This window comes from Cotesia glomerata, linkage group LG5, assembly GCF_020080835.1.
Source record: "Cotesia glomerata isolate CgM1 linkage group LG5, MPM_Cglom_v2.3, whole genome shotgun sequence".
Lineage (NCBI taxonomy): Eukaryota > Metazoa > Arthropoda > Insecta > Hymenoptera > Braconidae > Cotesia > Cotesia glomerata.
The window spans coordinates 2,700,369-2,723,775 of NC_058162.1; the positions used below are offsets into that span (position 1 = coordinate 2,700,369).

Consider the following 23,407-nt stretch of genomic DNA (forward strand, 5'->3'; position numbering starts at 1 on the left):
AAAACTTCAGATTCAAATTCAGTGGAACAAAGTACATAAAAATCATACTCAATCTGAATCCAAAAAATTTTTTTCATCTCGATAATTTCGATTTTTCATGATTTCTTGCTTTTTTTTTCGGTTTTTTGCAATTTTTTCAAATTTTGACGGATCAAGGGGCTACTTAACGTTTAGATTTAGTGAATTGACGTACATGAAAATCATACTTGATCTGGGTTCACAAAAATTTATTCATCGCTGTGACTGCAGTTTTTCGCAATTTTTTGCTTTTTTTTGGGTTTTTTTTTTTTGCATTTTACTCATAATTTTGAGGGTGTACGGGCAAAACTAACTTCAGATTCGAATTTAGCGCGTCAATATACATAAAGATAGGTCTGGTTAAAAGTACAGACCACTTTTTTTTTGTGGGTCAGTGTAATGAATACTACTTTAATATATTTTCTATTTATTTTTTTAATTTAAGAATTAAATTTTATTATGTTTTATAGATTTTATAATCTTGCTATTTTAAATAGAATGGTTACTCCTCTTTTACACTGGTGTTACTCCATTTTACACTGATTTAACACCGGAAAAGTTACGCCGGTGTTATTTTATTTTAACACCGCGCGGTGTTAAAATAAGTCCAATTTTAACACCGCTCTTTTTACAGTGTAATTTTTAAATTAATTACACTAAATTTATTGTAAAAAAAAATTAATTAATCTTAAAAAAGTATTTTTAATAATAAAATTGACTTTTTTTTGCTTATAAAAATTATTTTTCTCAATTTTTATAATAAATAAAAATTATTAATTAATCCAAAGTATTTTTTTTTTCATTTTTAAACGAAACAAAAGTTTCATAATTTTCGATGAAAATTAATTTTATAAATTTAATAAATTTATGATTATATATTAAGAGAATTTTCCAGTCTAATTAAAACTCGAATATTATTCATTTAAATTATGATAATAAGCTAATAATTTTTATTTAATTCTTCTTTTCATAAAAATTTTCCTTTTATCGAAAAAGTTAATTAAATAAATTATGTAAATAAACTTATCAAAAAGTATACATTAATTTATGACCATTGAGCGTATTTCTTAATATAAAATTTCAATAAAAAGCTTATAAAAATACGCGATTTATTCTTTTAAAATGAAGCTAAAGTTAAAACAGTGTTTTAATTTGTCACACTAATGAAGAAGTACTACCAAAAAATTTTTACTGATTAATTATAACACATAAAATAATTTACATTAGTGAACATGTGCTAATTTATCAATCGTGTGATATTGCTAAATTTATAGATTATCATAGACAAATATTAATTAAATATTCCCGTTGGTTAATAGACTATATAAGCTATTTTATTAGTTAGAAAGAATTAAAAGTCTTCGATAACTAAGCATTGCAGCTTTACACATTAAAAATGAATATTTTAATAAAAATATTCATTGCTTCGGTGATTGTTTCTGTGTGTCAAAGTTGTGCAGTTTTATATTCAAATAGAATTGAAAAACGACATACTAAAGTTCGATTGTCTTCTTCGACTGTGGTGATAAATAGAAATTCTTTTGCGTTAAGAACTTTGGATGAAAAATGTAAGCTTGGTCTTTATAATAATAATAACAATAATAATAATAATCAATATTATTACACACTGAATGTATAATTATTGTTTTTAGTCGTCGACTACGGGACGCTTATTCATCCTCAGGCTGTTCTTACTATGAATTCAACAGAACTTTACAAGTAATATATTTATTTTTTTTTAATAAATAATTTATTCAATTTCTCTGATTTTTTTTATTTGACAAAATTTTCTTACTTCAAAAATTAATTCTAGAGTGAAATTTGTAAAAGTTAAAATTTTTATGTGTGAAGAAAATTTTTTACGATTATAAAAAAGGCACAAAAAAAAAGTCAGTTAATTTTTAATAAAGTTTTTAATAAAATTTTTAATAAAATTTTTAATAAAACTAAATAAAATTTTTAATAAATTTTAAATAAAATTTTTAATAAATTTTAAATAAAATTTTTAATAAATTTTAAATAAAATTTTTAATAAATTTTAAATAAAATTTTTAATAAATTTTAAATAAAATTTTTAATAAATTTTAAATAAAATTTTTAATAAATTTTAAATAAAATTTTTAATAAAATTCTTACTAAAACTTTAAATAAAATTTTAAATAGAATTTTTAAAAAAATTTTAAATAAAATTTTTAATCAAATATCTAATAAAATTTTGAATAAAACTTTAAATAAAAGAAATTACCAACAGAAATTACAAATTCATTATCACTTCAAATCTTGAAAAATAAAGCATATAAATTTTTTATGAATAAAGAGGTAAATTTTTGACAATTATTATGTTTGCAACCTCTTACTATTTGAATATTGTATAAATTATTGTTTCTCTGTATAAATTTGTATAAATTTATATTAACTTTGCATAATATCGTTTAGATTATGTACCTTTATGTATTACGTTATTTTTCTTTCTTTTTACTGAAAATTGAACATAGAGTTAATTCTTTTATGTTCTAAATATACATTATAATATTTATGTGATTGAATATATTTATAAATCTGTTACATATTTTGTACTTGCTATTAGGCTTAATTCCTTGGCATATAAATTAAATAAATAATAATAATAAAACCTTAAATAAAATTTTTAATAAAACTTTAAATAAAATAAAAAAAAAATTTTTTAAATAAAAATTTTAAGTAAAATTTTCAATAAAATTTTACATACAAATTTTAATAAAATTTTTAGATCACTCAGAAACTACAAGTGCGTCGGCGGATGCGGAGATCTTCAACCTTCCGCACTGAGCATAAAAAATTGTCAAGTTCGTGATTTTGCACGAATATTCAGTGGACACCTCAATGCAAATAAACATGCAGACCCCAGCAATACTTTCGCTATTATTATTCTAAAGACCCCATTCGATTTAGGCAACAAAATAAGTGTCATCAATGTACCGAGCAAGCCAATTAATTCTAACCGCTGTTATTTCTACGGTATAACCGCACTGTCAATAATTAACAAAAATAATCGCCGAGAAAGAAATGGTAACTAAAAAACTAATCAAATTTATTTATTAGGTGTTGGAATTAATTCGTAGCGTTCTACGAATTAATTCAAACTCCTACACGGAAAAAAGTAAACTGTAATAAATAACAGTCGATTTATAATAAGTAATGATCAACTGCTAAAAATTACCATTTCAAACAGTAAAATCATGATATTACTATTCACTTTATAATATTTACCATTTAAACGTTACAATTTACTCTTTACATGGAAGAATAGTATATTACACACCTAGGGAAGTAAAGTAAGAAATGTCTCAGATCACATAAAATTGTTGGCCGAGGCGAAGCCGAGGTCAACAAACATGTGATCTGAGGCTTTCTTATTTACTTCCCGTGGAGTGTATACTATTTTTTTGTCCATCGAAGGCGGAAAGCGGCAACTTAGTTTAGCGCAGCGGGACGAAAGTTGCCACTTTCCGCCCGGAGGGCAAAAATACTATTTCAAACAGTAATATTCGCTATGTAAATGTCTAAAATGTTAAAGTATAATTATTAAGAATTCAGACTTTGATATTTATCATTTCGTACCTAAAAAATGATCTTATGATATGTAAATAGTATAAAATGAAGTTAGTAAATTTCTAATACAAGCAACGTCAATATTTACAAAGTAAAATGGTAAATTTTAAACGCAACGCTAAAAATCAAACTGTAATTATTGACTTGCTTGGACTGGTAAAATGTATATTTTAAAAGTATAATTTTTACTGTTTCAAATGTTAAATTCTCCCAGAGTGAGAGCCCCTTCTCTTTCATCTGAGTTCCCCTTCTCCTCATAATATGGACTATATATTGAAATGGCAATTTTTACTGTTTGAAACTGTAATTTTTTAAGATGAAAGAGTCGTTATTTACTATAGTGACAGCTACTAATCACTTATTTTGGATATTAAATTATAAATTGTGGCTTTTATACTTTCTACATTAAGTTCTATAATATTTATATTTTTGCCACCCCGATGTCCGCTTTACTGTTTGAAACTATAAAAATTAACCGGAATCCGGGTGAATATTACAGTTTACTTTTTTCCGTGTAATATAAAAATTAGTTTGTATAATTTTGCGAATAATATAATGAAAATTTACAGTTTCACCGGTATCTCCGTATAGAGCGATAACGGTGAATGGTTATGCACATTCGTATAAGTGTGGTGGTATTAATTATACGCAAGTTGTTGAAGATACTAATTTGAGGGTAGAAAAAAGCGAAATTGTATTCAAGGTAATTTTTTATGTTAAAAAATTTTAATAAAAATTTATTAATTATTTTTTTTTTTATAATTTTTAGTATAACTACCGAGCAAGTCCAGTGGTGTGTCACAATAATAAAACGAATAAATATGAACTAGTTGGATTTTTGAGTTTGTATGGAGATATTAGAAAACCGTATGCTCAACAACGACGGGAAGTTTTTATTGGGACTACTTTTGGTCATAAAAGGATTTATCAAATTTTGAATAAGTATTTAAGTCCTTTTCCTATTATTAAACCTGTTCATATTCAAAATTCTACTCATATTTCTAAACAAAATCACAATATGAATTCTACTCATCATTCTAAACAAAATCATACTCAAAATTCTATTCATCATTCTAACCAAAATCATGATAAAAATTCTAATATTTCTAAACAAAATCATAATAAAAATTCTACTCATATTTCTAACCAAGATCACAATATAAATTCTACTCATCATTCTAAACAAAATCATACTCAAAATTCTACTCATCATTCTAACCAAAATCATGATAAAAATTCTAATATTTCTAAACAAAATCATAATAAAAATTCTACTCATATTTCCAACCAAGATCATACTAAAAATTCTACTCATAATTCTAAACAAAATAATATTCAAAATTCTACTCATCATTCTAACCAAAATCATGATAAAAATTCTAATATTTCTAAACAAAATCATAATAAAAATTCTACTCATATTCCTAACCAAGATCACAATATAAATTCTACTCATCATTCTAAACAAAATCACAATATAAATTCTACTCATCATTCTAAACAAAATCATACTCAAAATTCTACTCATCATTCTAACCAAAATCATGATAAAAATTCTAATATTTCTAAACAAAATCATAATAAAAATTCTACTCATATTTCTAACCAAGATCATACTAAAAATTCTACTCATAATTCTAAACAAAATAATATTGAAAATTCTACTCATCATTCTAACCAAAATCATAAGAAAAATTCCACTCATCATTCTAACCAAAATCATGATAAAAATTCTAATATTTCTAAACAAAATCATAATAAAAATTCTACTCATATTCCTAACCAAGATCACAATATAAATTCTACTCATCATTCTAAACAAAATCACAATATAAATTCTACTCATCATTCTAAACAAAATCATACTCAAAATTCTACTCATCATTCTAACCAAAATCATGATAAAAATTCTAATATTTCTAAACAAAATCATAATAAAAATTCTACTCATATTTCCAACCAAGATCATACTAAAAATTTTACTCATAATTCTAAACAAAATAATATTAAAAATTCTACTCATCATACTAACCAAAATCATGATAAAAATTCTAATATTTCTAAACAAAATCATAATAAAAATTCTATTCATATTTCTAACCAAGATCATACTAAAAATTCTACTCATAATTCTAAACAAAATAATATTCAAAATTCTACTCATCATTCTAACCAAAATCATGATAAAAATTCTAATATTTCTAAACAAAATCATAATAAAAATTCTACTCATATTCCTAACCAAGATCACAATATAAATTCTACTCATCATTCTAAACAAAATCACAATATAAATTCTACTCATCATTCTAAACAAAATCATACTCAAAATTCTACTCATCATTCTAACCAAAATCATGATAAAAATTCTAATATTTCTAAACAAAATCATAATAAAAATTCTACTCATATTTCCAACCAAGATCATACTAAAAATTCTACTCATAATTCTAAACAAAATAAAATTGAAAATTCTACTCATCATTCTAACCAAAATCATAAGAAAAATTCCACTCATCATTCTAACCAAAATCATGATGAAAATTCTAATATTTCTAAACAAAATCATAATAAAAATTCTACTCATATTTCTAACCAAGATCATACTAAAAATTCTACTCATAATTCTAAACAAAATAATATTGAAAATTCTACTCATCATTCTAACCAAAATCATAAGAAAAATTCTACTCATCATTCTAACCAAAATCATGATAAAAATTCTAATATTTCTAAACAAAATCATAATAAAAATTCTACTCATATTTCTAACCAAGATCATACTAAAAATTCTACTCATAATTCTAAACAAAATAATATTGAAAATTCTACTCATCATTCTAACCAAAATCATAAGAAAAATTCTACTCATCATTCTAACCAAAATCATGATAAAAATTCTAATATTTCTAAACAAAATCATAATAAAAATTCTACTCATATTTCTAACCAAGATCATACTAAAAATTCTACTCATAATTCTAAACAAAATAATATTGAAAATTCTACTCATTATTCTAACCAAAATCATAAGAAAAATTCCACTCATCATTCTAACCAAAATCATGATAAAAATTCTAATATTTCTAAACAAAATCATAATAAAAATTCTACTCATATTTCTAACCAAGATCATACTAAAAATTCTACTCATAATTCTAAACAAAATAATATTCAAAATTCTACTCATCATTCTAACCAAAATCATAAGAAAAATTCCACTCATCATTCTAACCAAAATCATGATAAAAATTCTAATATTTCTAAACAAAATCATAATAAAAATTCTACTCATATTTCTGAAGATAAGTGTACTACTGATAACTCAACTCAAATTGATAAGACCATTGTTACTAACGTTGAAAAGTCTAAACAAAATAATACTCAAAATTCTGCTCATATTTCTAAACAAAAAAAGATTAAAAAATCAACTTATATTTCTAAACACAAGGCTCCTGATAACTCAACTCATATTGATAAAACCACAGTTTCTAAAGTTGAAACGGCTACTACTAAAACTAATTAAATTTATATTCTAACTAATAATAATTTGTCTTTTTCTGTAAATTCATTTTAAAAATTTTTATACCAATGAAAATATTTTTTTTTTAATTAATTGGAACTTTGCCGTAATTTTTTAAAGTATAATAATTTTCAAAATTTGATTTTATATATATAAAATTTATTTTATGTATATATTGTTTTATCCAAGCACAAAATGAAGCGTGTTAGCGTTATTTGTAATATAATGTAATTATGTATCACAGAAATTTTAATTATTTATTAAAAAAAAAAAAAAATATGTTTATTTATTTTTTACCTAAAAATAAATTTTATAGATTGAAAAATGAATAAATTTTATTTGTTTAAAAGTATGACATAATTTTTAAAAAAACCTTAATTTTATAAATAGTTTAATTAAGAACAAAGTTATATTTTGCAAAATATAATAATCTAAATTATTTATTTTTATTTTTCAAGAATAACATAAAAAAATTCCTTTAAATTTAAATCAATAAATAAAATAAAATTAATATTATATTTGATTATTAATGATGTGATATTTCGCTAAAATTACTTAAAAAAATTTTTTTTTAACTTGACCTCAATAAATTATTCTCAAAACACTTGTCAAAATAATTAACATTAATGGCGATAATAATTTAAATCATAAAAATTTTTTCTGTAAGTCGTCTTGACATACATCTGTTAAAAAATCTTACTAATTAAAATAAAAATAATATTAACAGCATTAAAAATTACATATATTTTAATAATTAAAATTTAATCAATCGAAAATTCGATTAAAAAAATATGATACTAAAGTTAGCCGACGTTTTTAATTTTTTAATTTTTTTATTATAATTTAATGAGAAGAAAAAAATTGCACTTAAAGCTTTTTACAGAAAGAAAAATTTCTCGATTGGAGAACAAAATTTTTGGTTCAAGAAAATTTTCGGGTGCCTGAAGGAAGACCAAAGTTGTGTTGGCTGAAGTAAAAATTTGTCTTTAAATTCTATTCTTGGTGGAAGTCATTTTTTCTTAATTCAAATTATCATATATACTTGATACAATAAATTTTTATATTTGATCAAGATTTTCAGATACTTTAGGGAAGCAGCGCCGTTTACTTCAGCTGAGAAAAAAATTTTCTCACCTTGAGAAAATTTTTCTCTTGAATATTTGATACCCATTTTTTATTATTTTAGCGTGCAATTCTACATATTAAATGAAAAAAATGATGAAATATTATTTGATTTTCCCATTTGACATGTTAATCAATAAAAATATTAATGAAAATTTACTTCTATCTTTATATTTAATTTTTTGGAGCAAGAGAGAAATTTTCTCAAGACAAGAAAATTTACTTCTATCAAGAACTAAATTTTTTGGAGCTCGAGGCTGAATTTTCTCAAAACAACAAGATTTTTTTAACTTAAATAAATTTTCTTGGATCAAGATCCGTATTTCTTAAAGCAAGAGAATTAATTTTGTTGGAATAAGTGAAATTTCTTTAAATTTTTTTTTGCCCAAGAAAATAATTAGGAAAATATTTTCTTGGCTCAAGTGAACCTTTTTTTCTGTGTAATTTTAAAAAATCGGCTACCTTAATTTTTATTAAAAGAGCCGCTTTCCAATCGTTAATATTATTTTAAAACCGATATTGAGTATAAAATGTCAAAACGCTCTAAGTGAACCTTGTAAGCGTTAAAAAACACTTGGACAAACAAGAAAACATCAAATATTAGAAAGCTACCGAGTGATGAAGCATTATGATTCACAACAAAATACCAGCGACAAATTTTAACAGATATTAAGACTTTTAAGCCACCTCCTCAATCGCTGATAGTTAATCAGGATGGTAGCATAGCGCTAAAAGCGATTGCCCATTAGAAAATCTCATTAATATTTTGTTACCAATTAACCCTTCTAACCAGCTCTCTCTTACATTATATACAGCCTTAGAAATAGACGCAACTATATAAAATGTTACCGTAGTATAAAATATAAGCCAAGCCTTTTCATTTTTTAAAAATTTTTTTTCCCTTTCTCTTTGTGTAGGAGTAGAGTAGTATCTATATACTCAACACACTCGCTGAAGAAACGTCAATAACCTGAACGAAAGTGAAAACGCGTTATAAATAAGCGATGGTCCCGACCTCGGACTTAGTCGGTGCTTCTCTACCAGGATTTCATCAACCATCAAGAACTTTAAGGAGGTTCAAGCGAATCTAATGTAAAAAATAATTTCCAACTTTGAGCTTTGAAATTAAGTATACGTATAAATAAATACGTCATTTATTTAATCCCAAAATTTAAAAAAGATTCACCGTTTAGTTACTTAGATATTAAATTTTAAAAATCACATATTTTATCTCCTTATACACAGGCTCTTATGGCGGACAAACTTTTGTCGAGACTTTAATTATTTTTTTCAATATTAACCTCCCAACTTTAACGGATAAAAAACTATACACAAGAAACTTGGATTATCGCAAAATATAAAAACAATTTAATAATAATACATTACCGATATAATTTTAGAAATATTTAAAGTCAAATTTTATGTTTGTAACTCGTTTATCGTCAGCCATTTATTCGAATAAAGATTTGACAACATCGCGTCAACAGCTGAGAAAAAACATAAGGATAGAAATATAGTTACAGAGAGAGAAATGTTTAACTCACACACTCATCCACGTCTCTGTTATGGGTATAATCAAGCGCGCTATTGCCAAATCTGTTTATTTATTCCGGCAAGTAATAAATACCAAAGTCATTTTATTACTTTACTTTATTAAATAAGTAAAAATCATCAATTATTAAATTGTTTAAATTATTTTAAATTAATATAAAGAATTTTTACGAATATTGGGAAGACTACAATTAAAAAAAAATTTTAACTTTATTTTGACTCATTAGTTACGCTCGAACTTCCTTAAGCTCTTCCTCGTCGAGTTCTTGATTATTCTTCTATTCAATGAGTTGTTTGTTCTACTTACAATTTATATTAGAATTACAACTCGGTATATAAAAATTAAAACTTTATGTGACAACTATTAAAAAAAAAAAAAAATATAAAACTATTTATTTCAGGCTAGTTAAATCGATTGATTTGAAAATAAAATTTTTATATAAGAATTTTAAAGAAGGAATTAAATGTTTGTTATAAGTAAAGCGACTGCTCGATTGATCGCTACTATCAAATCGAGAAATACGTGGTTTGTTGGCCCGGCAAAACACTGTCGATTGCGTAAAGTCGAATATGGATCAGGAGAGCATAGACTCCGGCTGGTATACTACTCTTGATTCGAATGATAATGATAATAGTTACGGTAATGATTATACAATTTTGTGGGCGGTTTGTTTGTTAGTGTATTTTTATTGGAAAAAAAAAAAATTTATTTTTTTACAGGGAGATAATGAATGTTAAGGAGTATTATGTGTTTTTCTATTAATTATTTTAATTTTTATGCAACTTACTGATTAAGATTGTCCATCATTTTGTAATCGCCACCGGATATGTTGATTTTGGTTATTATTCCTGGTCTTAGGCGGTTCATTAGCTTGCAGAATATTATTCCATCCCTTAGAGCTTCTTCGTAAGGGACACCTGTGTAATTATCATCATACATATCATTATCTATATTCTTAAGAGAATAAGCAAATTCTCTTCTTCATTCATCTAAAGATACATAATTAAGAAATGACCTTGTATCTTGTGAACTATTGACATTTTTAAAGATATAAGCTCATCCCAATGTTACACTCATCAAGACCTTTCATTTAAGTACCCACATCAATTTTTCACATATTTATATATATTATATATATGAATATATGAAAAATATATAAAAATGCATGCGGATACTGAAATGAAAGCTCTCGATGAGTGTAACATCGAAATGAGCTTATATCTTTAAAAATGTCAATAATTAAGAAATGACCTTGTGTCCTGTGAACTATTGACATTTTTAAAGATATAAGCTCACTCTGACATTACATTCATCAAAACCTTTTATTTGAGTACCCACATCAATTTTTCATATATATATATATATATATATATATATATATATATATATATATATATATATATATATATATATGTATGTATATATGAAAAATATATAAAAATGCATGCGGATACTGAAATGAAAGCTCTCGATGAGTGTAACATCGAAATGAGCTTATATCTTTAAAAATGTCAATAATTAAGAAATGACCTTGTGTCCTGTGAACTATTGACATTTTTAAAGATATAAGCTCACTCTGACATTACATTCATCAAAACCTTTTATTTGAGTACCCACATCAATTTTTCATATATATATAAAAATATATAATTATATATATATAATTTTTCATATATATATAAAAATGCATGTGGGTACTCAAATGAAAGCTCTCGATGAGTGTAATATCGGAATGAGCTCATATCTTTGAAAATATCAATAATTAAGAAATGACCTTGTATCTTGTCAATTATTGACATTTTTAAAGATATAAGCTCATCTCGACATTACACTCCTCGAGATCTTTCATTTGAATACCCACATCAATTTTATTTATATTTTATATATATTATATATATGTATATATGAAAAATATATCAAAAATGCATGTGGGTACTCAAATGAAAGCTCTTGATGAGTGTAACATCGGGATGAGCTTATATCCTTAAAATCGTCAATATTTAAGAAAGTACAGTGCAATTTAACAAAAGTCATTATTTTAATACAAAATTTTATTTATTTATAGTCCACGTCACGGCAGTCACGTAGTGACTGCAAGGTTCCTAGTTATTATTATTCTCAATAAATAAAGTGTTATAAAAAAGAATAGGAATAAAATAAATTGACTGGCGATTCGACGACTGAAAAGAATGTCTCGATACACGAACGAACCAGGAACTCATAAATCGCGCTTAATAATTTTTATTATTTTTTTTATCATAAAATACTTTACGCAGAAGAGAGCAAGTTACTGATAGATATAGATTGATCGAGTCTGACAAAGATAGGATAAATAAAATAGAAACGCGCCGGCGTCGATTATCGAACTCCGCCTCTATTATATATCTAGATTATTGACGGTAATTTTTTTTCACTATTTTATTTATTATTTTTTATTTCTTCCATCTATAGCAGTACAGTCAATATCGGAGTCCATCAGCTCCTCAGCTGATATTTAAGCTCCTATACGTTCAATGATTCGACTTGGTATTGCTAACCCGGGTTTCCTGGGGTAGAATCCACGCAGAAGGTAAAAGTCCCTTGGGGTCGTTGGGAATGTCATTAAAAAAGGACGAAAAAATATCGAAGGAACTCGAGTACCAACACGCGTTCATGCAGTCCCATTATCCCAAGAGGGAGTCCAAGGGAGCATGGAATTTTTTTCATCACCGCAATTTAAAGAAATCATACCAGTCGCGTCTTTTACTGCTTCTCAGAAAGCGAGACATTTTTTTAGATAAATTACGGGCAAAAGCTAAGCGGCAATTCGTCTGCAGAGAAGATAGAACATCCCGGTGAGGTTTTTTAAAGTCACTGAGTTGGGTTTTGTCGTCACTCGACGCCATTCGAAAGACGCACCGCATCTCCAATGCCCAGGAGTACAGTTGTAAACTGGAGGTTCTTCTACATTTTTTTTCACCCTCTTTTTCATCACCGTCTTTGTTTATCTTTTTTTCCGATTCGATTCAATCTTTTGTTTGCTTTTTTTAAATAAATAAAACCGGCTGCCCGGTGAATATTCTATTCTGATGAACCAGGCGATTATACGCACATATAATCGTTGAGCTATGATTGATATGGATGAGATATATATATATATATATATATATATAGCATATATATATGCATATATATATATATATATATATATATATATATATATATATATATATATATATATATATATATATATATATATATATATATATTTGAGGAATATATATATATATATATATTTGAGGAATATATATATATATATATATTTCTCAAATATATATATATATATATATATATATATATATATATATATATATATATATATATATATATATGAGATATATATATATATATATATATGAGATATATATGCTATATATATATATATATATATATATATATATATATATATATATATATATATATATATATATATATATATATGTTTTATGAGGTAAAATTGACCTGAAAAATATGCGGATGCTATAAATATAAAAGTTCATTGCATATTAAGGGAGCATGCATGACACTGAGTGGATATTTTGTTTTATATGTTAAACTAAATCAATGATGTCGCGTTGTGTCAGCGCAAGGAAGAAAATTAATGAAATTTTTATGGAAAAATTATACGGTAACTTTATGTTATATTATGAAAAATCAATAATATATAGAGGCTTTAAATATAGACGAAAATGAAATCACTAGTGAAAATAGAATAAATATATTCAAAATTTTACATGTAAAAAGTAATATTGATATGTTTAATAAAATAGATGAATAATTATAAATGTAACAGTGTATATATATATATATATATGATATTTTTTGTAAATATGTAAATATAAGAATATGAATAGCTAAAAGCTAATGTACTTAGGTACGTAAGTATGTAAATATTAAATTGTTAAAAAATTTTATTGTTACAAAAAAAATTTGTTAAATTTTTAGGAATTAATTTATAAAAATAAAATAGAAAAAAATTTTTTATATAATTAGATAAAATTATGGATGAGTTTTGGCTATTTATAATTGTTAATTATTTACAAGTGAGGTCAATTATTTTAATTTTCATTTTTTTGAACGAAATTTCTATTTAATTTTATTGATATTTTTTTTGAAAAATACATAAAAAAATGAACAATTAAAAAAAAAGTTGATTATCACAAATTTTACAAATTTGGAAGATAATTCATAAATTTTTTAGAAAATTGTGATATTCAACTTTTTTTTTTTTTAATTATTCATTTTTTTATGTACTTTTCAAAAAAATATATATTAAAAAAAGATAAAATAGAAATTTTATCCAAAAATAAGAGAGCCAAAATTATTTCCAACTTTTGAATGCAAAAAAGCTATCGAAACCTTTATTTTTTTTTTCATTACATTTTTTATCATAAATTGCGCTGTAAAAACAAGCAGAATAAAAAAAAATTTTTAAATGTTAATTTTTCACCTAGATATGGCCAAAAATAGGGTGGACTTCACTTGTAAATAATTACCGAAGAAAATTAATGAAATGGTTATAGAAAAATTATAAATATGTAAATATTACATTGTTAAAAAATTTTATACTTTTACAAAAAAAAACTTAAATTTTTAGGAAATAATTTGTAAAAATAAAATAAAAAAAATTTTTTTATATAATTAGTTAAAATTAGGTATGAGTTTTGGATATTTATAATTTTTGTATAATGCATTTTTTTTAAGTAAAATTTACAAATTTTCAATTGTCAAATTTATATTTTTTTCTTCTAAATTAAACTTTTTTTACTCGTAAATTTTCCTCATGCAAATTAAAATTTTTATTTTACATGAAAAATTTATATTTTTAAATTTTCTTAATATTATTTATTATTGTGTTTTATTTGCATAACTTTACAGTTTCATACAAGTTTCTTTTTTTTTACATTTTCTTAATAAAAAAATTACAAATTTTGTCTAAGTACTAAATTTACATTTTTCCTATTATAAAATTTTTATTTTCATTAAAAAATTTGTTTCAATGTAAAATTTCCAGTTATAAAAATCTAAATTTGACAATTATATCTTGAAAAGAAATAAAACTATAAATTAAACAGAATTTTTTCCATGCAAAATTTTAATAATCTTTTAAATAAATTTTTAGCCAATCAATAAATTTGAAAAATTTATTTTACATTATTATATATATCTATAAGAATATATATTTAAATTTATATGACTAGGAAGGATAGTAATCTGCCATCTGTTCGCAAAACTACTAGCCTGATCCTGCAAGGACGCTTCAGCACGTGGTTCCGAATTACAGGAGATGTTGAATATTTAATAAATAAATTTCGGAGTATAGTAGGCAGACAATACTCGACGCAGGAGTGTAGAGGGAAGTGCAAGAGAGAAAGCTCAACTCAAATAATGTTATCCTTCGGACGAATCTGCTTGCCTAATACAAAGCTGGTCGTAGTTCGGCGTTCCCAATTGACGAGTTATTGACAGCCGATCTAATGTAATCGAATGGTATGTAATGTACAAACAAATATTTCTAAGAAGAGAAAATTTTGGTAATGTGAGGTTTGTTTGTACGGATTTTGCTACTCATGTTTGTTTACCAAGATGTTGGGGGTTGCAACCAAATGACGCTCATACGACATCAGGAACTCATTTGCTTGCAGGAAGTCTATTTCCGGGTAGCACGCTCAGGTATCAGGACTTTATTTATGCATGAGTGTGCTGATTGTTTATATATTAGGGTAGTTATCAATATTTCACCTCAGAAGGCTCATCATTTATTTTTTCTCTATTAGGATCTTATAGCAATCTTGAAGCTTTTTATAATCTTCAAATTTACTGAGTAAATTTCTTTGTGTTTTATTTATTAAATAAATAAAATAATTAAATGGTAATTTTAATAATTTTTTGCTAAAGTTATAAACTTAAAATAACAATAAAAAAATTAATTTATAAAATTTAAATTAATAAAAATAAATATTTATAAAAAAATTAATTTAAAATTATTGAATATTATTTTTTAAAAAATTTTATAATTATTTTAATAAAAATAAGTGAATAATTTTTTACGGCAGAATTTTGAATTTTGTTAACGTTATAAACTTAAAAAAAAATCAAAAAAATTAATTTGTAAAATTTAAAATTAATAAAAATAAATATTTTATCTTTTTTTTATGAAAAAATTAATTAAAAATTATTGATTGTTATTTTTTCAAAAATTTTATAATTATTTTAATAAAAATAAGTGAATAATATTTTACGGTAGAATTTTGTAGAAATTTAGTAAAAATAAAACGGTATCTTGGTAATTTCACTAGTTAAGAGCGAGAAGAGTAACTAGAGATGAATTATAAACAATTGATGTGATCCTGGTAGTGGCAAAGAGCTATGAAATGCCGTAAAAGGAAAGAGGTGACAGAAAATCTATATCCTGCATAGAAAAAAATATATTTAAAATATAAAAAAAAAAATTTTTTTATAACACTCAATTTATTTAGAAGCTACAAAGAATTTTTATTTTAACCTATGTGATGTATTGACTTATAATTGGCACCAAACTTTAATATAAAATTCCCTTTAAATATCTTAATAGTTATTTTTAATTTATAATAATTTAAAAATACTGAAAAATCGTTTAGAAAAAAAAACTTACGAAATTGAACTTTTTTTATAACAAAAGTCGAAGAAATTTTTTATTTTTATACGATATCGAAAAAAAAGTTCATTTAATTCGGAGAACAATATATTTTGAGGAATAAAATTAATATTTGATGAAGTTTGAAAAAAATATATTTATTCTGAAGAATATATTATTTTAGCGTGCAATTATACATATTGAATGAAAAAAAATGATGAAATATTATTTGATCTTGCTATTTGACACGTTAATCAATAAAAATATTAATGAAAATTTACTTCTATCTTTATATTTAATTTTTTGGAGCAAGAGAGAAATTTTCTCAAAACAATAAGATTTTCTTGACTTAAATAAATTTTCTTTGTCCAAGATACCTATTTCTTAAGCAAGAGAATTAATTTTGTTGGAATAAGTGAAATTTCTTGTGTCAAAAAAAATTTTTTTTTTCGTTCAAGAAAATAATTAGGAAGAAAAATATTTTTTTGACTCAAGTGAATCTTTATTTCTATGTAAACATGCAAAATAATATAGAAAGATTTAGTATTTTGTCATAAAACTCTTTTATTATAATTATTACAATAAAAAAATAGAAATATCTTCAAGAATATCATTTATAAATCTCCTTCAAAAATTAAAATTGCCTCAAAGTTGTGTGTCCTCAATGGGTTAATTTAGCCAAGATAATTTTAGTTTTTTTTTAATTATTCTCAAAAAAACTTTTTTTCTATAAAAATAATAAAAAATTTCCCCAATAACAAATTTATTTTCTTGAAAAAAGAATCAATCCTGCAATATCTACTAAAAAATAACAAAAATCAGTGATTTAACCCAAATATCGCGTCTGCGTATTCTCAAGTATTGATTAAACGTCAAGCTCGCGTCATAAAGCCGTCAAAGGCACGATTTCCATCAGGACAGCATCCTGGAGTTGAATTTACGACTTTTCCGAAGCAACAGGTCCCATCGGCTAAACATACACACACCTACATAACACCCACATCCCATGTATAATATATCTTCAGCGTAGGTGCGTCATATACATATATATAAAAGCAAGCCTAATATTCCATCAGTAAGGAAGTAACCGCTAGTTGGCGGGCTGACATGTTGTTTTACGATGCGCAAGCTCGTAAATTTGTCCCCGAGGCTGTAATCCTGGTAGGCTTGTCTCAAAGTGACGTCATTGACGAATTTGTGACGAGAATAACGCGTCTTGAAGTATTGTTACATCCTCAATACCGTTAACTATTGATCGGAATAATATCTTGACCGGTGCCAGGTGACCAACAACGATCGAAGGCTTTCTGTTCTCACCACCACCACCCTCATCCCCATTACCGCCCCCACCATGTTAAATCACCAAGTGATGGAATACCAGCTGTACTGCAAGCGTGGTAAAAGTTATCCCATCCGATCAGGGGCGCGCTCGGCTTTTAACGTTAGTGAGCAGAGTATAGAGTAGAGGGTGAATTTACGGATGAAATAGCAAACCCTATAAATCCCTCAAACGTCGGATAGTACCCTGGTGCTACAGGACGCCTTGCGCCGTCGTGACGGACGGATGACTGACGTCTAGATAGATAAATGACAGCTTGCTTGGCTTTTTTTGAGCTTAATTGTCTTTACAGTGTCTTATTTTATTCTTCTTTATAATAACCTTTATTATTGTTATTATTATTTGTAGGATGGATGGAAATGGAGAAAAGAGAGACAAGTACTAACTGTACTGTAAAAAAAAAAAAAAAAAAAAAAATAGCAAATAAATTTACTGTGCTTTAACTATGTATCCCTGATACGCTAGCGTCCCTACAACGTTCATTTTGATGAACGACTGACGGCAAATCGATATCTCCGGTATAGTAGTACAGAAAGAAGACTTTAAGATACCTTAATAGCTTCCAAGTGTAGTATAGAGACACTTGTTTGTTTGGCTAGGAGACTGATATGATATGATATGATGGTAGACGTTGTTATTATATTGCTGGTCAGTGATCTAGGAGGAAAGTGGAGGAAACCCGGTATTTTTAAGCTCGGCAGGTGGAACTGCCGGTGCTAGGAACCAGGCGAATACTCGGCGGCGAAAGCTTGCAAGTCCCCACCTAACCAGAAAATGCTTGGATGCTGTGGATGTTGATAGTGATAGTGATGGTACTGCGGTCCAGATCTTTACTTTACTTTACAGTGTGAGAGGGGATCGCGTGGGTGAGTGGGGGTGGTTTGCCCGTTTGGCCACCTCCACGGCGTCCTCTCTTACACCAGGATGACAGTCAAAGGTGGAGGCTCGATTTTATTAAAACCGCGGTGACAGATGGGTGGCTGCCAAGATTATAAATGTCCGCCAAGATTGGAAATTTTTAATAAATTGTTTTTATTGGATGAGTTGAGATGAATTGGAGAGTAAATTAGAGAGATTCAAGGATGGGAGTTTTGATTTATTGTTATATTAGTTTGATACGTCAAGAGGGTAATTTAAAATTTTTTATAATAAAGAGGATAATTTGTAATTTAATTATGTGTTGATAAATTTATTTAATTAAGTGTTTTTTTAATTTAAATTAAAATATTTAATATAGCTTGATTTTGAAATTTGGACAATAAATTATAAGAATTACTTATAATTTAATATCTTAATTTATTGTCCGAATTCCTAAGATTAAGTTATTTAAATATTTTAAATATGGACGAGAACTTAAATATTAAATTAAAATTTTTTTAAAGAAAAGGACATTTATTAACAGATGATAAATTTTTTTTGATATTTTTTGTTTATGAAACGATGTAAAGATTGTTCACACAGAAAAAAAAATGTTCTTGAATCAAGTATATAATTTTGAAGAACTTAATATTCTTGATTTGAGTAGAAAAATTCTTGATTTAAAAAAATTTTTCTTGGTTTAAAGAATTTTACTTGATTTAAGAATTTTTCTTTTGAATCAACTTATTTTTTTTTCAGTGCATTAAAAAAATAATTCTATAAATTTTTTTAATAAAAATAGGATGTAATTATCACCTCAAAAAAATTTTTTTTAATTTATTGCAAACATTATTTTATTATTCATACAATTTTTGTATAAAAAAATTATGAATTTATGTATCTGATTTAATAAAATTCTCTATTTAAATTATAGAATTATAAAAAGTAGAAATAGAATTTTTATAACCATTTTTTATTCAAGGATCTACAAAATATCTATTAAAAATGAATAAATTAATTTTTTTCTCTTGAAAAAAAAAATCTATTATTCTATTAAGAAGTTTATTATTTTTTTAAATTTAATAAATAATTTTTTTAAAGAAAAATCCTATTATTAAAATTTCAACGTTCTAATTAGCAAATTATCTAGCTCCATTTTTATAAAATCTTCCATTTGTACAAAAAAAAAACAATTATTTTAAAATTTATTATCACTTTAAAAAACCATTTAATATCTAATAGAGATATAATATTTTGGTTTGTATCATTTAAATAATTTATAATTGGACTATTGCTAAATCAAAATATTAAAAAATCACCCTCTAAAAAATAAAAAGTTAAGCCAATTGCTAATTAGCAATCTAGACCGTCTAATAAATTTTTTTTTGAGTTATTATATATTTATAAAAAATAATGTAAAATTTTACAACAAAAATACGATAAAAAAAAATTTTTTTAAATCATCTATTAAAAAATAAATAATTAAAGATTTATTAATATAAATTTAAATAAAACACTTATTTGCGTCGACGCGCGGCGTATTTACAAAATCAGGATTGTATGTAGGTATTATATCGACTATTCTTTAGAATCTACCCTTTACACCCTGTCTCTATAAGTCTAGTCTAGAGACGTGACGCCCTCGTCGTGACGTAACAGAGCGCGCGTTTTCCCAGGGTAGCACGAGAATCAGAAAGCAAAAGCCACCCTGTAATTCCGCCCCTAGCAAGCGCGAATCAAGGAAAGTGCTTACGTTTCAACCCTATATATACATCCACACAGAGTCCATTGACTCTTTGGCAATCGATCGCTGTCAAAATACTGACCCACCTAACTAATTTAACCTTTGTGACGTCACGCACCCCAAAATTCCGATCCGGGACACATATGTGGGGAAGGAAGGATTTTGGTGGCGCAAAAAAAAAAAATATTGTACTGGGGTTAATTGCAAGTAGATGTCAAAGACTTGCAGACCCTTGCCACCTCTGTTGAACAGGAAATCATATGTCACGAGGGTTGAAGAGCGGCAAGTTCGCTGGGGGTTTAAATAATTGTTATCCCGGTGGTATTCCACGGGATATCAACGCGTCGATGACTCCTAAATGATTCTGAAGGGCTTGCAGCGATTTTTTCACCCCTAAATATCAGGCTAGCATGCACAACGTGGATCTAATTTCAGCTAGGGGTTGAAATGGGATATTGATCGGGTCACGTTTGTATTGTTTGATCGCAGCTGCTTCGCTCCCTATATTTATATATTTATATATATAAAGACTGTGTTGTGTGTAGCGTGTATTCACTACAGACTTATTTTACTCGCAGCTCACTTATGAGCTCCTGGTTTCTCAACCAATTGATGTTTAGACAATTTTCAAATAATTACGTCTATGCGTTATCACTTACCGGGTGGAAACCTCTCACCGATTACTTGCTCAATCCACCTCTGTGCCGCGGCTTCCTGTTCCGGTTCGCGCTTTCCAGCTACCTTGAAAATAAAAAATTTTTATTTAATAACGAGGTCGGATTCTATTTTGTAAACCTTCAGAAGAGTTGTTCTTATTTTTAAAGTCATTTAGTGTTAGTCAATTATTTAAATTTTTAAATAAGGTCAATTAATAACACTTGCAATTTTATTTTAATTAGAAAAAAATTAATAAATACAATTTTTTAATTATAAATTTTATAATACTAAAGTTAGCCGACGTTTTTTAATTATTAAATTAAAACTAAAGAATATTATTCAAAAATTGCACTGATAATCTTTCAAGTTTTTTACTATTGATTTTTTTATAATTTTTTCAATAAAAAAAATTCTAGAAATTTTTAGATGTCGGCTAACTTAATTTTCATATAAATTTTAATGAGAATTAAGAATTTTTTTTCATTGAAAAAATTATTACAAAAAAATTTTTTTTTTTAATTTCATTTGTAAAAAACTGTAAGTGCAATTTTTAAAAAATATTTTTTTGTTCTAATTCAATTATTAAAAAAAAATTAAAAATGTCGGCTAACTATAGTGTTAATAAATTTTAATAAAATTGTTTTTTTTTTTTTGAGAATATTTTAATTTTGTTAATTAGAATAAAACTACAAGTGTCAAAAAACTAGACCAATGTCAATAACTAGGTCTTTTGATTTTGTGAAAATTATTTTAGTCATAATTTTATTAACACGTTAATTTACTAAGTTCGACTTTTCTAATGATTAAAAAATTTGTTTCCTAGAATATTTTATTTTTGTAATTATTTGTCAGTTTCCGCAGAAACTTTCAAAAATTGCCGTAGCCGATGGTATTTCACATCGTCTTGGCGGGGTATTGGTAAAAGTTTTCAACTAGCAATAATCGCACCTCGGTAGAACCTCATTGGTTACGATATCGCCACTGCGCAAAGCTGACGAGAATTGTCCAAATTATAGACTTTAACAACTTAGGTACAAGTGTTAGCAAAGGAACGTTTTTAAGTACTTCTAGACATCTAGCGGCGAGTCGGTAAACTAATATTTTATTTTCTATTTTATTTCAAAGGCCATTTATGGCTTGTTTTTCACTCGAAATTAAATTCTATCCGAAATTCTAGTAAAAGTTTTTTAAATATATAAATTGTGTACCTTTTTTGTATTTGAGGGAAAAATTTTATGTTTCTTAATAAAAATTATGAATAAGCTCTAAATTTTATTTAACTTTTAAAAGCTAAAAAATTTTTTTAATTTATTTTATAGAAATAATTTAAAAGAAACGAAAAACTAAAAAAAGTAAATTTTTAAATTTAAAAAACTTTTTAATTGTTAAATTTTAATTTTTAAAAAGAATATTTTTTTATTAATAAATTTAATACTTTTTAAAACTGCAAAATAAAAATATTAATTAAATTTCTAGGAAGACGAATAATTTTTATGTGTTATAAAATTTCATAGAAAATTATAGTAAGATATATTTTAAGAGTAATTTAATTTATAAGACATAAATAAAGAGTGTAAAAATTTTTTCTTTGCAAAAAAAAATAAAAATTGCATTTTTAATAAATTTTATTTATTAATTTTTAAAAGCTAAAATATTTTAATGAAAATTTATTTTATGAAACTAATTTAAAAGAAACTAATAAATTTTTATTATTATAAAATTAAATTTATCTAAAAAAACTCAAGATCGGAAAAATAAAAAACAAAACTAAAAAAAAAAAAGGTTTTAAAAAACAAATTTCTAAATAAAATACATTTTTTAATTTTTAAGAATATTTTTTATTAATAAATTTAATACTTTTTAAAACTGCAAAAAAAAAGTAATAATAAAATTTCTAGGAAGAATTTTTCAAGACAAATAATTTAATTTTGTAATAAAATTTTATAGAAAATTATAATAAGACATATTTTACAAACCTATTTAATTAACAAGACATAAATAAAGAGTGTAAAAATTTTTTCTTTGCAAAAAAAAATAAAAATTGCATTTTTAATAAATTTTATTTATTAATTTTTAAAAGCTAAAATATTTTAATAAAAATTTATTTTATGAAACTCATTTAAAAGAAACTAATAAATTTTTATTATTGCAAAATTAAATTTATCTAAAAAAACTCAAGATCGGGAAAATAAAAAACAAAACTAAAAAAAAGGTTTTAAAAAACAAATTTTTAAATAAAATACATTTTTTAATTTTTAAGAATATTTTTTTATTAATAAATTTAATACTTTTTAAAATTGTAAAAAAAATAATATTAAAATTTCTAGGAAGAATTTTTTAAGAAGAAT

At 24.9% G+C, this 23,407-nt stretch overlaps 1 protein-coding gene and 1 non-coding gene across 2 annotated transcripts in view; both read right to left on the reverse strand.

Moving 5' to 3' along the window:
* The window catches only part of LOC123265697 (muscle-specific protein 20-like), a 35,195-nt gene that overhangs the window by 4,467 nt on the left and 7,321 nt on the right, over nucleotides 1–23,407 (reverse strand). The window contains exons 2-3 of the mRNA XM_044729564.1: nucleotides 21,062–21,143; nucleotides 10,594–10,723 (exon numbers count right to left, since the gene is read on the reverse strand). Of these exons, the coding sequence (XP_044585499.1) occupies nucleotides 10,594–10,723; nucleotides 21,062–21,143 (212 nt within the window). The remainder of the gene's footprint in view (nucleotides 1–10,593; nucleotides 10,724–21,061; nucleotides 21,144–23,407) is intronic.
* Nucleotides 21,912–22,052, reverse strand: LOC123266401. The gene has a single exon (XR_006509770.1). It is a non-coding gene; the product is annotated as a U4 spliceosomal RNA (small nuclear RNA).